Source organism: Bos grunniens, chromosome 23 (assembly GCF_055505025.1).
Source record: "Bos grunniens cultivar Pamir isolate PY7600 chromosome 23, Bosgru_T2T1.0, whole genome shotgun sequence".
Taxonomy (NCBI): domain Eukaryota; kingdom Metazoa; phylum Chordata; class Mammalia; order Artiodactyla; family Bovidae; genus Bos; species Bos grunniens.
This window is the reverse complement of record NC_141187.1, coordinates 10,146,073-10,161,288: the sequence shown is the minus strand read 5'-3', so window position 1 is coordinate 10,161,288 and position 15,216 is coordinate 10,146,073. Positions and strand designations below refer to the sequence as shown.

Sequence of the window (15,216 nt, the reverse complement as noted above, 5' to 3'; positions counted from 1 at the left end):
ATATTCTTTGCAGCCAAAGACGGAGAAGCTCTATACAGTTAGCAAAAACAAGACCGGAAGCTGACTGTGGCTCAGATCACGAACTCCTTATTGCCAAATTCAGACTGAAATTGAAGAAAGTAGGGAAAACCACTAGACCATTCAGGTATGACCTAAATCAAATCCCTTATGATTATACAGTGGAAGTGAGAAATAGATTTAAGGAGCTAGATCTGATAGACAGAGTGCCTGATGAACTATGGATGGAGGTTCGTGACACTGTACAGGAGACAGGGATCAAGACAATCCCCCAAAAAAAAGAAATGCAAAAAAGCAAAATGGCTGTCTCAGGAGGCCTTTCAAATAACTGTGAAAAGGAGAGAAGCAAAAAGCAAAGGAGAAAAGGAAAGATATATCCACTTGAATGCAGAATTCCAAAGAATAGCAAGGAGAGATAAGAAAGCCTTCTTCAGTGATCAATGCAAAGAAATAGAGGAAAACAAGAGAATTGGAAATACCAGAGATCTCTTCAAGAAAATTAGAGATACCAAGGAACATTTCATGCAAAGATGGGCTCAATAAAAGACAGAAACAGTATGGACCTAACAGAAGCAGAAGATATTAAGAAGAGGTGGCAAGAATACACAGAAGAACTGTATAAAAAAGATCTTAATGGCACAGATAATCATGATGGTATGATCATTCCCCTACAGCCAGACATCCTGGATTGTGAAGTCAAGTGGTCCTTAGGAAGTATCACTACAAACAAAGCTAGTGGAGGTGATGGAATTTCAGCTGAGCTATTTCAAATCCTAAAAGGTGATGCTGTGAAAGTGCTGCACTCAATATGCCAGCAAATTTGGAAAACTCAGCAGTGGCCACAGGACTGGAAAAGGGCAGTTTTCATTCCAATCCCAAAGAAAGGCAATGCCAAAGAGTGCTCAAACTACTGCATAATTGCACTCATCTCACACGCTAGTAAAGTCATGCTCAAAATTCTCCAAGCCAGGCTTCAGCAATACATGAACCGTGAGCTTCCAGATGTTCAAGCTGGTTATAAAAAAGGCAGAGGAACCAGAGATCAAATTGCCAACATCCACTGGATCATTGAAAAAGCAAGAGAGTTCCAGAAAAACATCTATTTCTGCTTTATTGACTATGCCAAAGCCTTTGACTGTGTGGATCACCACAAACTGTTCAAAATTCTGAAAGAGATGGGAATACCAGACCACCTGACCTGCCTCTTGAGAAACCTGTATGCAAGTAAGGAAGCAACAGTTAGAACTGGACATGGAACAACAGACTGGTTCCAAATAGGAAAAGGAGAACGTCAAGGCTGTATATTGTCACCCTGCTTATTTAACTTATATGCAGAGTACATCATGAGAAACACTCGACTGGATGAAGCACAAGCTGGAATCAAGATTGCTGGGAGAAGTATCAATAACCTCAGATATGCAGATGACACCACCCTTATGGCAGAAAGTGAAGAAGAACTAAAGAGCCTCTTGATGAAAGTGAAAGAGGAGAGTGAAAAAGTTGGCTTAAAGCTCAACATTCAGAAAACTAAGATCATGGCATCCAGTCCATCACCACATGGCAAATAGATGGGGAAACAGTGGAAACAGTGGCTGATTTTAGTTTTGGGGGCTCCAAAATCACTGCAGATGGTGATTGCAGCCATGAAATTAAAAGATGCTTACTCCTTGGAAGGAAAGTTATGACCAACCTAGACACCATATTAAAAAGCAGAGACATTACTTTGCCAACAAAGGTCTGTCTAGTCAAGGCTATGGTTTTTCCAATAATCATGTATGAATGTGAGAGTTGGACTATAAAGAAAGCTGAGTGTCAAAGAATTGATTCTTTTGAACTGTGGTGTTGGAGAAGACTCTTGAGAGTCCCTTGGACTGCAAGGAGACCAACCAGTCCATCCTAAAGGAGATCAGTCCTGAGTGTTCATTGGAAGGACTGATGTTGAAGCTAAAACTCCAATACTTTGGCCACCTGATACAAAGAACTGACTCACTGGGAAAGACCCTGATTTTGGGAAAGACTGAAGACAGGAGAAGAGGATGACAGAGAATGAGATGGTTGGATGGCATCACCAACTCAATGGACATGAATTTGAGTAAACTCTAGGAGTTGGTGATGGACAGGGAGGCCTGGCGTGCTTCAGTCCATGGGATCGCAAAGAGTCAGACACGACCGAGTGACTGAACTGAACTAATTAATAGAGAACTTGCTACATAAACTATGATGCCTCTATAAAATATACTGAGTATTTTGCAGGTACAAAAAGGAATAAGAAGCATCTCCTTATATACATCTATGAAGTGATCTCCAGGATATACTTTTAAAAGAAAAAGGCAATGTGTCAAGTGTTTATGGTATGTTACATTTTGTGTAAAAAATGGAGTAGGGACAACATACGTACATATAACATACCTTTTTTATAGTTTTAACTTTGAAACTGTGTAATTTTACATAGTTTAAAAAGTAAATTAAAAACATTTTACAAATTTAAAACAAACTGATATAAAACTCTTAGAAGATAGCATAAGAGAAAACCTAGATGATACTGGGTATAGCAATTACATTTTAGATACAACACCAAAGGCACAATTCATGAAAGAAATAACAGCTACACTGGACTTCATTAAAGTTTCAAAATCTGCTCTGTGAAAGACAATGTCAAGAGAATAAGACCACTCATAGACTGGAATATATCTGCAAAAAGACACATCTGATAAAAGACTGTTATCTGAAATACACAAAGAACTGTTAAAAGTCAACAATAAAAAGACAACCCAATTAAAACATGGGCCAAAGACCTTCATAGATACCTTATGAAAGACGTACAGATGGCAAAGAAGCATATGTCTTATAAGCTCTACATCATATGTTATTAGGGAAACGGAAATGAGAACAACAGTGAGATTCCACTACACACCTATTAGAATGACCAAAACCCAAACTGCTGACAACACTAAATGCGGAGAATTCCATGGACAGAGAAGCCTAGCAAGCTACCCCATGCGTCCATGGGGTCGCAAAGAGTCAGACACGACTGAGCGACTTTCATTAATTACTAATCCAAATGCTGACAAGGACATGGAACAGCAGGAACTCTCATTCGCTGCTAGTAATAATGTAAAATGGTAAGTCACTTTGGGAAGACAGTTCTGTGGTTTCTTCCAAAACTGAACCATACTCTTACCATATGATCCAGCAATCATGCTCCTTTATATACACTCAAAGGAATTTAAAAGTTAAAGTCCACACATGGACATTTATAGCAGTTTTATTCATAATTGCCAAAATTTGGAAACAAACAACCAAGATGCTGTAACTATTAAATGGATAAACTGTGGTACATCCAGACAATGAAATATTTTTCAGCACTAAAAAGAAATGAGCCACAGAGTCATAAAAAGACATGGAGGAAACTTAAATGCATATTATTAAGTGAAAGAAGGCAATCTAAAGAGATGGAATCATCATGGAAAAGGAAAAACTATGGAATAGTGAAAAGACCAGTGGTTGCCAGGGGTTGGAGCAGGGAGAAGGATGACTAAGTGGAGCACAGAGGATTTTTAGGGCAGTGAAAATACACTGTACGATACTGTAATAGTGCATGCATGTCACTATACACGTGTCCAAGCCTATAGAATGTCCCACCAAGGGTGAACCTCAAGGTGAAGTATGAACTTTGTCTGATTATGAGGTGTCAGTGTAAGTTCATCTGTCATAATAAATATGCCACTCTGGTTGGTGGAGGTCCATAATGGGGGAGGCTCCGCGTGTGTTGAGAGCAGGGGGTATTTGGGAAATCTCTGCTCCTTCCTCTTAGTACTACTATTTATACCTAAAACTGCTCTAAAAAATCTGTCCTAAAAAATGAATTCCTATGTATGTCAAGTTGGTACCCAACCATACAAAGAATGATTTCAAGTAATTTTATTTATTTTTTTAAGATTTTTTTAATGTGGATCATTTTTTAAGTCTTTATTGAATTTGTTACAATATTGCTTCTGTTTTATATTGTTTTTTTGGCTGTGAGGCATGAGGGATCTTAGCTCCCCCACCAGGGGTCACACCCACGCCCCCTGCACTGGAAGCACCACCAGGGAAGACCCTCAAGTAATTTTAAAACACAGTATTTTGACTATATATATCTAATGGAATATATCATAAGGTTAAAGCAAATACATGGGAATTCCCTGGTGATCCAGTGGTTAGGATTCTGCACTCTTAATGCCAAAGGCCTGAGTTCAATCCTTGGTTGGGGAACTGAGATCCCGTAAGCCATGCAGTGTGGCCAAAAATAAAAAACATATATACACACACACAAAAAGCTACTGCATTCAGTAGTCTTATTGGTAGTTATATTAGTTTTTGTTATTTTTGAAACTATTAAAAAGTGAATTATTTATTATAAAATGTTGTTAGGAACCAAAATTTAGCATATGAACAAAAATGCAAATATTTCTGGTTCAAGATGGCAGAGTAGAAGGATATGTGCTCATCTCCTCTTGTGAGGGCACCCAAATCACAACCAGCTGTTGAGTAACTATCAACAGGACACTGGAAACTATCAAAAAAGATACCCTACATTCAAAGATAAGAAGCCACAGCGAGATGGTAGGAGGGGCACAATCATGATGAAATCATATCCCATACCCTCTGGGTGGATGACCCACAAACTAGAGAACAATAACACCAAAGAAGCTCTCCCACTGCTGTGAACCCGTTGGGCTTCCCAGCCAATTCCTAAAGGGACTGCCAATTCCCAGATTCCCCAGGGAATCTGATCTTGAAGGCCAGCAGGATTGGATTACAAGACTTCCCAAGACTGGGGGAAACATGAGACTCCAGTCTTGGAGGGCACAAACAAAATTTTCCACATACCAAGACTTAGAGGAAAGGAGCTAGTGTTGGAGGGTCTCCTGTGGAGGAGGTGTGGGTCAGGAGGGGCTCACCACAGGCATGGGGGCACCCAGCCTGGAAGGTCCTCCTTGGGGTATACCCTCTTGGAGGTTGCCAGCACCCAACCATAGACCTAGAGGGTTGGGTCACCTTAGGCCAAAAAAATACTAAGGAGGGAGCAAAATCCCACCCACCAGCAGATAACTGGATTAAAGCTTTACTGAGCAAGGCCCTGCACACCATAGCAAGACCCAGTTTCTCCACCACCAATCCCTCCCCCGAGGAAGCTTACACAAGCCTCTTAGCCTCCTCCATCAGAAGCCAGATAGAAGCAAGAAGAACCACAGTCCCACAGAGACTAAAACAAAAAACCACATTACAGAAACTTAACCACCATGAAAAAGCAGAAAGTTATGTCCCAAATGAAGGGACAAGATAAAACCCTAGAAAAACAACTGAATGAAGTGAAGACAGGCAACCTTCCAGAAAAAGAATTCAGAAAAATGATAGTGAAGATCACTCAAGATCTCAGAAAAAGAATGGAGGCAAAGATTGAGAAGATGCAAGAAATGTTTACCAAAGACTCAGAACTAAAGAACAAACAAACAGAGATGAATAAGATACTAGAAGGAATCCATAGCAGAATAACTGGGACAGAAGAATGGATAGGGCTTCCCTGATAGCTCAGCTGATAAAGAATCCGCCTTCAATGCAGGAGATCCCAGTTCGATTCCTCGGTCGGGAAGATCTGCTGGAGAAGGGATAGGCTACCCACTCCAGTATTCTTGGGCTTCCCTTATGGCTCAGCTGGTAAAGAATCTGCCTGCAATGCGGGAGACCTGGGTTCAATCCCTAGGTTAGGAAGATCCCCTGGAGATGGGAAATGCTACCCACTCCAGTATTCTGGCCTGGAGAATTCTATTGACTGTAAAGTCCATTGGGTCGCAAAGAGTTAGACACAGACTGGATGATTTTAACTTTCCCTTTCAAGAACGGATAAATGACCTGGGGGATAGAATGGTGAAAATCACTGCTACAGAACAGAATATAGAAAAAAGAAAAAAAATAAATAAATAAAAAAAAAAAAGAAAAAAGAATGAAAAGAAATGAAGACAGCCTAAGAGACCTCTGCGACAACAATAAACACACTAACATCTGCATTGTAGGGGTCCCAGAAGGAGAAAAGAGAAAGGACCTGAGAAAATATTTGAAGAGATAATAGCTGCAAACTTCCCTAACATGATAAAGGAAACAGTCAAGCAAGTCCAGGAAGCACAGACAGTCTCAGGCAGGGTAAACCCAAGAAGGAACACACTGAGACACATAATAATCAAACTTAGAAAAATTAAAGACAGAGCTGTGCTTAGTCGCTCAGTCGTGTGCAACTCTTTGCTACCCCATGAGGCTCCTCTGACCAAGGGGATTCTCCAGGCAAGAATACTGGAGTGGGTTGCCACACCCTCCTCCAAGGGAATCTTCCCAACCCAGGGATAGAACCCTGGTATCCCACATTGCAGGCGGATTCTTTACATCTGAGCCACCAGGGAAGCCCTAAAAAATATTAAAAGCAACAAGGGAAAAAGAAGGGAACTCCCATCAGGCTATATTCTGAACAGAAACTCTACAAGCAAGAGAATGGCATGATACATTAAAAATGATGAAAGGGAAGAACCTAAACCAAGAATACTTTATGAAGCAAGAATCCCCTTTAGATTTGATGGAGAAATCAAAAGCCTTCCAGACAAGCAAAAGTTAAGAGAATTTAGCACCATCAAACCAGCTTTACAACAAATGCTAAAGGAACTTCTCTAGGCAGGAAACAAGAGAAAATAAACCCAAAACAATTAAGGAAATGGTAAAAGGATCATATATATGGATAATTACCTTAAATGTAAATGGATTAAATGCCCTAATCAAAAGACATAGACCAGCTGAGCAGATGAAAACAGGTGGGTGTATGCATTTTCACTTACCACATCACTCTGCTTGACCCCCCAAATTGTATGTAGTTATTTTATATTGTTAGGTTAACAATGTTGCCATTATGGCTTGCAATTGTAATTGTCTTTTATTTTTTGTCTGGCTATTGATTATGAATATTGATAAACATCTTTCACTACTGTGATTACTCACAATACCATTGTATCGTGATCGGTCAACAGAAAAATAATAGAATTCTATATCACCAAAACTATCATTTAATAGAAGATCCTGGAATACTTTTTAAAATTCATACGCATACCAGAATTATCTTGGAATTTTTTGAAAAATACCAATGTCCAGGTGTTGCTTTTTTTCACCAGAGTTCCAGATATGTCTCTAATGAGCAGCCACGTTTAAACAACTGGACTATATGCGGGGCTTTTACTTTTACCTAGTTTGCTTCACTTCTCTACTTCATACTCAGTGCTCCCATTTCATTTAGCTTGTTTTCCAGTTTCTTCATCTCTTTTATTTTTTTTTATATTCTTTCTCAAGCCTTTATCAAGCATAGTAGAAAAGTTCTTGTATACCTTTATATATATAATACGTATAACATATATATTTTAGAAAACTTGTAAATTTTTGCCTAACTAAAAAATTTAAGACATTTTGATTCCACTTGTTTGACTTAGTATGAATAGAATGTTATTTTTCTCATCTAAAAAAATAGATATGCAACAAGCAACAAAGGTAGCACAGGGAACTACCGTCAGTATCTTGTGATAATCTATAATGGAAAATAATTTCCAAAATAACATACGTGTATATGTGTAACCGAATCACACACCAAAAAAGGAATTCTACTTTTTTTTTTTTTTTTGACTATAACAAGAATGCTTTATTATAGATTATTGAATGTATGAAATAACACTGATTGGAGTGACAAGAACAAATTTGTATTTCACCCTTAGCATTCATAACTTATTTTTAAGTTCATGGCTTTTATATGTGTGTGTGTGTGTATGTGTGTGTGTGTATATATATATATATATATACACTTTTAGTGTAATGTGGAAAATTCTAAGTATTTGTTAAATCTGAGGTTATTACATGGCAGCCATTATAGTTTCTAAGTAAGCTAGAAATTTTTAAGAATTTAATTTATTGTTAGAAAAATTTGTGCATATACTTTATTGAACACCTTTGGTATGCACTTTTGATGATTTTCTTTTGTTTTGTCATATCTTTTGTAATGGTGTTTTACATTTTTTTAATTATAATGGTAAAGTTATAGAGATAACTGAAAGCAAAGAGAGATTTTAGCCTGCTCATGAATAGCTAGACTGACATTCGTGTGTAATGAGCTATCTACTACTTTTTGAAATTTAGCAACGTTTATCTTTTTGCCAGCTTTTCTAAATGTCCTATGGACATCTAATAATGAAATATGAGATATAAAATTTTAAATATATTTGTATGTGATATAAAAATAATAGAAATTAATAGAAATAGAAATCTATTATATTTAAATTATTAATGACATCATTCAAGATGCTCCTATTCTTATTTTTTATGCACTTGATAAAATATTCTCAGAAAAATGTTAACACGTCTCACTATGATTATGTATTTTTTCTTTCCCTTATATTTCTTCTGATTTTTGCTTTGTTTCTTTGTTGTTAGGTGTCTAATGGTTTATGATGTCTATCTTCTTTGTCATTAAAAATATTCATCTTTGTTTCACTTAAAAATAAATTAATTTTAAAAATGCAAATTGTAAATCTAAAAAGTTACTCAAAATCCTTTTTTTCAATTTGAGAAATTCAAGATGTTATCATGAATTATTTTTATCTTTCTTAAAAAATACTTTTTCCCTAGAACTGAAAAGGCTTTAAAGCAGTGACGACCCAATGAATACAATTCTTCCCAGACTATTGTCTCTAACTAAATATTCATAACATTTCTCACTAAAAAGAATCAGGTTCCTTGGAGGAATGTCTGATTCCAGGTATGAGGTAAGGATAAAAAAGAAGAGAGTAAGAGAAGCCTGATTTGTTCTGTACAAAAACAGAAAGATTACTGGGATCTTGTCTAAAGGACACAGGTGATATTGAAAGGCTCTCACTGGCCAAAGATGGGGACAACTGAACGTCAGAAAGAATAATGACTGCAATGGTGTCGTGTACTTGACACTACACAACAAATACATCTTATAAGAACACATCAACATTGGACGTAAAGAACGTAAAAGCACATGAAAAATGAACAATGAATGTAAAATAGTAAATCAACCAGGAAATGTTCAATGGTTTGTTAAAAAGTTAAATCCTCACCTACCATTCCATCCAACTATTCCGTTCCTAGCCAAGAGAGATAAAAGCACATGACCTCACAGTAACTTGTATATGAATTTTTATAGCAGCATTACTTGCAATAGCCAAAAACTGGAAATAAAATGAACATTAACAAGTGAGTAGATAACAAGTTGTGATCTACTTACACATGGAATGTTACTCAATAATCAAAAGAATGAACTGGGCTTCCCTGGTGGCTCAGTGGTAAGGAATCTGCCTATCAGTGAAGGAGACAAGGGTTTGATCCCTGATCTGGGAAGATCCCACATGCCACAGAGCACAGCAATAAAGACCCAGCACGGCTATAAATACTAAATAAATAAACTAAATAGAATAAATAAAAGGAATGAACTATCGACAAACTCAACAGCATGGATGAATCTCAAAATAATTATGCTGAACAAAAGAAGCCACTAAAAACTAGTACATACTTCACGATTTCACTTAGAAAACATAGAAAATGCAAACCGATCTATACTGACAGAACATCACTTCCTGGGGATGGAAGGGGAAAGGGCAGGGAGATCAACAATAGGTTTGAGGGAATGGATAGGTTATTATCTTGACTGTGCTGATGGTTGCATGGACATACACATATACCCAAACTTACCAAACTGTAGATTTTATATATGTACAGTCTATTCTCCCTCAATTACACCTTAATAATGATGTAAAAAGTACATGGATTTGAAACGATAAACTGCCTTCACTTTTCCCCACCCAAAAGAAATCTCTTCAGAGATTATTAGGGTGTCAATTTATAAATCTTAAATTTGCTAAATAAAGGTAAAGAATTCAGTATATCCTGACATTCCTGTACACACTGTTTTTCAAAGTAATCAAATATTAATAGTTAGTGAAAGAAAGTTCTCTGTAAAGTTTTCTCTATAGAAAATCACAACTAATAAATGCAACAGGAAAAAAGAGCTATAAAATCTCTATTTTCCATCTTACACTGAAATAATAGATCTACAGACAACTATCATCAACGGTTCCTAAACCACGAGGTGAGAGGTAGATGAGGAACTTATCACAACTAACAAGTCAGGCCAACATCATCTGAATCCACTGGGTAATCTCAACCAAAGGAATCTTATGCGCCTCCTATTATTACTATTCATGAAGTATTCTTACCAAGAAAACGAACAAATGAATCAAATCAAGTCTTTAACTACCAAATTAAATGAAACATCTTAAATAATACCTCGAGGATCCAATCAGCCAAAATACAAAATATGGGAAATTCTTTAGAAGAAATAATCCAGTTTCTACAAAGAATAAATTACCTATAAAAGAGTGTGGGATTGGGGATTGTTTAAAATTAGAGAGCCTTATTTTTTAAAGTTTTTCTTTAAAAAAAAAAAACAAAACGCTATTTATTGGGGGTTTTTTTGGCTATGCTGGGCCTCTGCTGCTGTGTGTGGACTTGCTCTAGCTGCAGTGAGCAGGAGCACTCTCCAGTTGCAGTGCACAGGCTTCTCATGCTGTGGCTTCTATTACTGCACAGCAAGGGCTCTAGGCTCATGGGCTTCAGTAGTGATGGTGCACAGGCTAAGCTGCCCCGTGTCGTGTGGAATCTTCCTGGACCAGGGATCAAACCTGTGTCCACTGCATTGGCAGGTAGATTCTTAACCACCAGACCACCAGGGAAACCCTTAAAGAGTTTTAAAAGGCAATATCCCCAAATATAAAGTGTGGAGCTCTTTGCAGCCAAACTGAACTGTCAAAAAAAATATTTTAGAGACAACTCGGGAAAATTAACTATGAAATAAGTGTTAGATGATATTAAGGAATCCCTATGAATTCCATTAATTGTGATAATAGTACTGTGGAGTCTTTTCCTTTCTTCTCAATCTTCATTAATGACACATAATACAGAAGTATTTACAGATGGAATCATATGGTATCTGCGATTTGCTTTCAAGTATTACAGCGTGTGCATACACACACACACTCACAAAGTGGCAGAAGAAAGGTAGAAAAAGAACAGTGAATTGTTGATAATTGTGAAAGTTAGATCTTGGGTGGATGGGGGCTCATTACACTATTCTCTCATTACACTATTTAGTGTATGTCTGAAAATTTCCATCATGAAAAGTTTCTAATTTTTAATTAAAAGGTGATCTGGACCCATTGATACATTGGAAATAATAGGACCCAAAGCAACTAACCTCTGTCCTGAAGCGAGGGCAATAGGAGACTGTCCATTGGGCGGCCGAGGCTCCTCACAGGTCTTCATCTCCACCTCTACCTTATCCAGACACTGAAATAAAAGCCATGGAGACCTAAGCATCTGCACAAAGCCGCACACAGCACAGACTGTCTTATCCATCTCTGGGCTTCAGCACCCAGTTGAGTGCCGTGTCCACGGTGGACCAACAATAAATGTTAGTCAAACGAATGAACAAACAAACTAAAATACAAAGAGAGGCCTCATCTTCCCCCTTCCATTTCTATTAACAGCAGAACTCCATGACAAGCATGGGATTAGCTCACAGCAGAAAATGAAAACATAAGTCCAAGTTACAGAGATATTACTATTCCTGGGGATTCCAGTCCTTGAGATATATATAGATATAGATATAGATAGATAGATAGATAGATAGATATCAGTTCCTGAAGGGCTTTTAGCTGAGAATCACCCAACAGTCAATGTGAATAAATTTCTAATAATTCCTCCAACAGGAATCCAAAGGAAATGTAAAGATAGAAGCTGGACAGCAAAACTTGTTATAAAAAAACAAAATTCAAAGCAAAACCAACTCAGGACTTGTGTCTCAGAGCTACTTGCTCTACTGCACAGCAGTTCTAGAAAAAACCCAGACAACAGTCACCCCATCTCACGGAGGAGCTCACAAGCCAGATGGAAGCACCCACACTCCCAGAAAGGACAGCCTATCAAACTCCTCCCCATCTTCTCTCAGCTCCTTTAAAACCTTACCCCCTACCTCCCCCATTTGATTACTTGCAATCAAGAAAGGCCATTACCAAGCAAATTGGGTGTGTCTTCAGCTTTGTCCACTGGATCTGAAAGAGGAAAGCAAAGACTCAGGGCTATGGGAGGCAGCCCTCACGGGGGCAGGCCTGCTGGCCAAAGAGAGCAGCAGCCCTCTGACCACATTCTCACCCGGATCGAGGCCCTGTTGCAGTAGACCCGAGTGATGGCTAGCCAGGTGGGGAGCTCCAGCACATTCTGTAGAACCTCTTCATCCAGCTCCAGGTTGGTCAGCTGACCCTCCCCTTTCAGGGTGCTCAAATTGATTTTGTCCGGGGAAAGATTTTTAGTGAACCTGAAAAGAGTGATGGTAAGCAGCTATTATTTCCATGGAAACCTGCAAATGAGCAATATAACCAAATAACACGTCTCGATATGGAGAAATGAGAAAGTTAAAGAACAAATGTGGACTAACAACCACACTAACTCCAGACAGCGTAAGGTGTTAGGTGAGACATATTCTGTCACAATCGCATCGTCTTTCTACTCAAGAACCTACGATAACAATTCTGGAGAAACTGTTATAGCATCAGCAATATAGACTTTGATATAATTCCCATTGGAGAAGGCAATTGCACCCCACTCCAGTACTCTTGCCTGGAAAATCCCATGGACGGAGGAGCCTGGTAGGCTGCAGTTCATGGGGTTGCTAAGAGTTGGACATGACTGAGCGACTTCACTTTGACTTTTCACTTTCATGCATTGGAGAAGGAAATGGCAACCCACTCCAGCGTTCTTGCCTGGAGAATCCCAGGGACAGGGGAGCCTGGTGGGCTGCCGTCTATGGGGTCGCAGAGTCGGACACGACTGAAGCGACTTAGCAGCAGCAGCAGCATAATTCCCATATAAAACCAGAACATCCAGATAGCAACTTAACAGCTCATGGTTTAGTTGGTAAGTTGTATCTGACTCTTCTTGCAACCCCATGGACTGCCGCCTGCCAGGCTCCTCTGTCCATAGAACTTCCCAGGCTAGAATACTGGAGTGGGTTGCCATTTCCTTCTCCAGGGGATCTTCCTAACCCAGGGATCAAACCTGGGCCTCCAGGATTGCAAGCATTCTTTACCAACTGAGCCACCAAGGAAGCCCTTGAATAACATTAAAAACAAAACTATAAGATAAAGCATCCTCATAAACCCCATATACAAGCAGGAGGGGAAAAAACATTAACAGCCACAAGACATGAGTGCTATAAGCAGTTGTGCAGATCATCAAAGAGGAAAACAACAGGACATCAGAGAAATCAGAGAACAGAAGCACCCCAAGATGACCAAGTACTCCGTGAAGAGCAACGTGGGCCAATTTGAGAAAAGCAGTGGAAGCTGAAGGGGTTTTGGGCCAAAGGTCCAAATGAGACGAAGCAATCTAACCCTATAAACTCATGGAATTCACCAAGGCTCCTTTCTAAGATGGGTCCCCACACTGAGAAAAACTTTTGGGAGAGGAATCCAAACTGAGCAAGACAGAAATGAAAAAAACAGATAGTCCAAATAAAAGTTGGGCAGGGGGGCGGTGAGTTAGGGGGGGTAACAGACCAGGAGGTATCAGAAAGCAAGCCATTATATTTTTAAACTCTATTTGAAACAACAGAAGAGGGAATTCTATGAGGTTAGGATATAAAACAGTAACAGATTAATTACTGGCTTGTTAAGTAGGGTAAAGCAAAACCCCAATCCTTACCCCATATACCTTTACTGATGTGGAAAAAGAACACTACCACTTAGGGCCTTGCCGAAGGGACTGAACCTGAATGTCATCGCACCACTGGGTCCTGTTGCTCATTTGCAGGAAATACAAAGGAAAACTGCTGAACTGTACCCTAAGTGTGCAATCAGCAGAATCCAGGCCATGGGAAACTACACGTCAAGGGGCTGGACATAAACAATTCACACAGGCCTGTCCTCTCACTGTCACACATTGAATCCCTTCAACATCCTGCCAACGACACCAACTGTATTGCCAATCCTATTCCGGATGCCAACTGTCTTGCTGTTCACACTGTTCGCTGAACCCAGGGCAGGCAAGGCACAAGCTAAGAGGCTGGAAGAAGACTCAAGGAGCTGTAGGAACTGCAGACACGTTTATCCTCTCCTGACTGGCATGGCAGCCATAATGCAGCCTCTCTCCTGGCTGACGCAGCAGCAGCCATAACATAACCGTAACGTAGCCATAACTTCATATAACGTAACTATGATGCCACTCCAATGTAGAACCAATGCAGCGGCAGTCAGGGCTTTCACGGTGAGGCTCATACAGGCTACTGCATCAAGTAGCCCGTGACCAAGCGAGCACCTCGAGACATGCATGCGCAGCACCGTAAGTGACCTCAGCTGTTACACAGCCCTGCGGAGTCACTGTTGACAGCACATGGGGTGAGAGGGGTGAGAGCGTGCGGTGAGGGGGCGAGAGCCTGGGGTGAGAGGGGTGAGGGGGGTGAGAGCCTGGGGTGAGAGGAGTGAGGGGGGTGAGAGCCTGGGGTGAGAGGGGTGAGGGGGGTGAGAGCCTGGGGTGAGAGGGGTGAGGGGGGTGAGAGCCTGGGGTGAGAGGGGTGAGGGGGGTGAGAGCCTGGGGTGAGAGGGGTGAGGGGGGTGAGAGCCTGGGGTGAGAGGAGTGAGGGGGGTGAGAGCCTGGGGTGAGAGGGGTGAGGGGGGTGAGAGCCTGGGGTGAGAGGGGTGAGGGGGGTGAGAGCCTGGGGTGAGAGCGTGGGGTGAGAGAGGGTGAGAGCCTAGGCCAAGAGCCTGACCAGTGCCATCCTGTTAATTTCCCCACACACGCTGTCTCCAGCCCTTGCGCCTATGCTCTTGCCACTCACCCCTCTTCCTGGAGCACCTTCATCATGATTTGTCATTGAAGACTCAACTCTGACTTCTCACTGAGACCTTCTTTCCTTAACTGCTTCAATGTTAAACTTCATGTTAAATTCAAAGACTCAACCCTGACTTCTCACTGAGACCTTCTTTCCTTAACTACTTCAATGTTTAAACCTCATGTTAAAGTCCTACCTTCTACGTCCCTAGAATCTGTAACACGCATTTA

The 15,216-nt window shown here is 40.1% G+C and overlaps 1 protein-coding gene across 4 annotated transcripts in view; it reads right to left on the bottom strand.

Annotated features, from left to right (window-relative positions):
* BLTP3A (bridge-like lipid transfer protein family member 3A) overlaps positions 1-15,216 on the bottom strand; it is a 72,942-nt gene that overhangs the window by 39,327 nt on the left and 18,399 nt on the right. The window contains exons 2-4 of one of the 4 annotated variants that reach the window (XM_086371242.1): positions 12,313-12,475; positions 12,174-12,212; positions 11,357-11,448 (exon numbers count right to left, since the gene is read on the bottom strand). In XM_086371242.1, coding sequence (XP_086227368.1) covers positions 11,357-11,448; positions 12,174-12,212; positions 12,313-12,475 — 294 coding nt within the window. Of the gene's footprint in view, positions 1-11,356; positions 11,449-12,173; positions 12,240-12,312; positions 12,476-15,216 lie in introns of those variants that run through there. The other 3 variants (XM_086371243.1, XM_086371244.1, XM_086371245.1) reach the window with 3 other exon arrangements.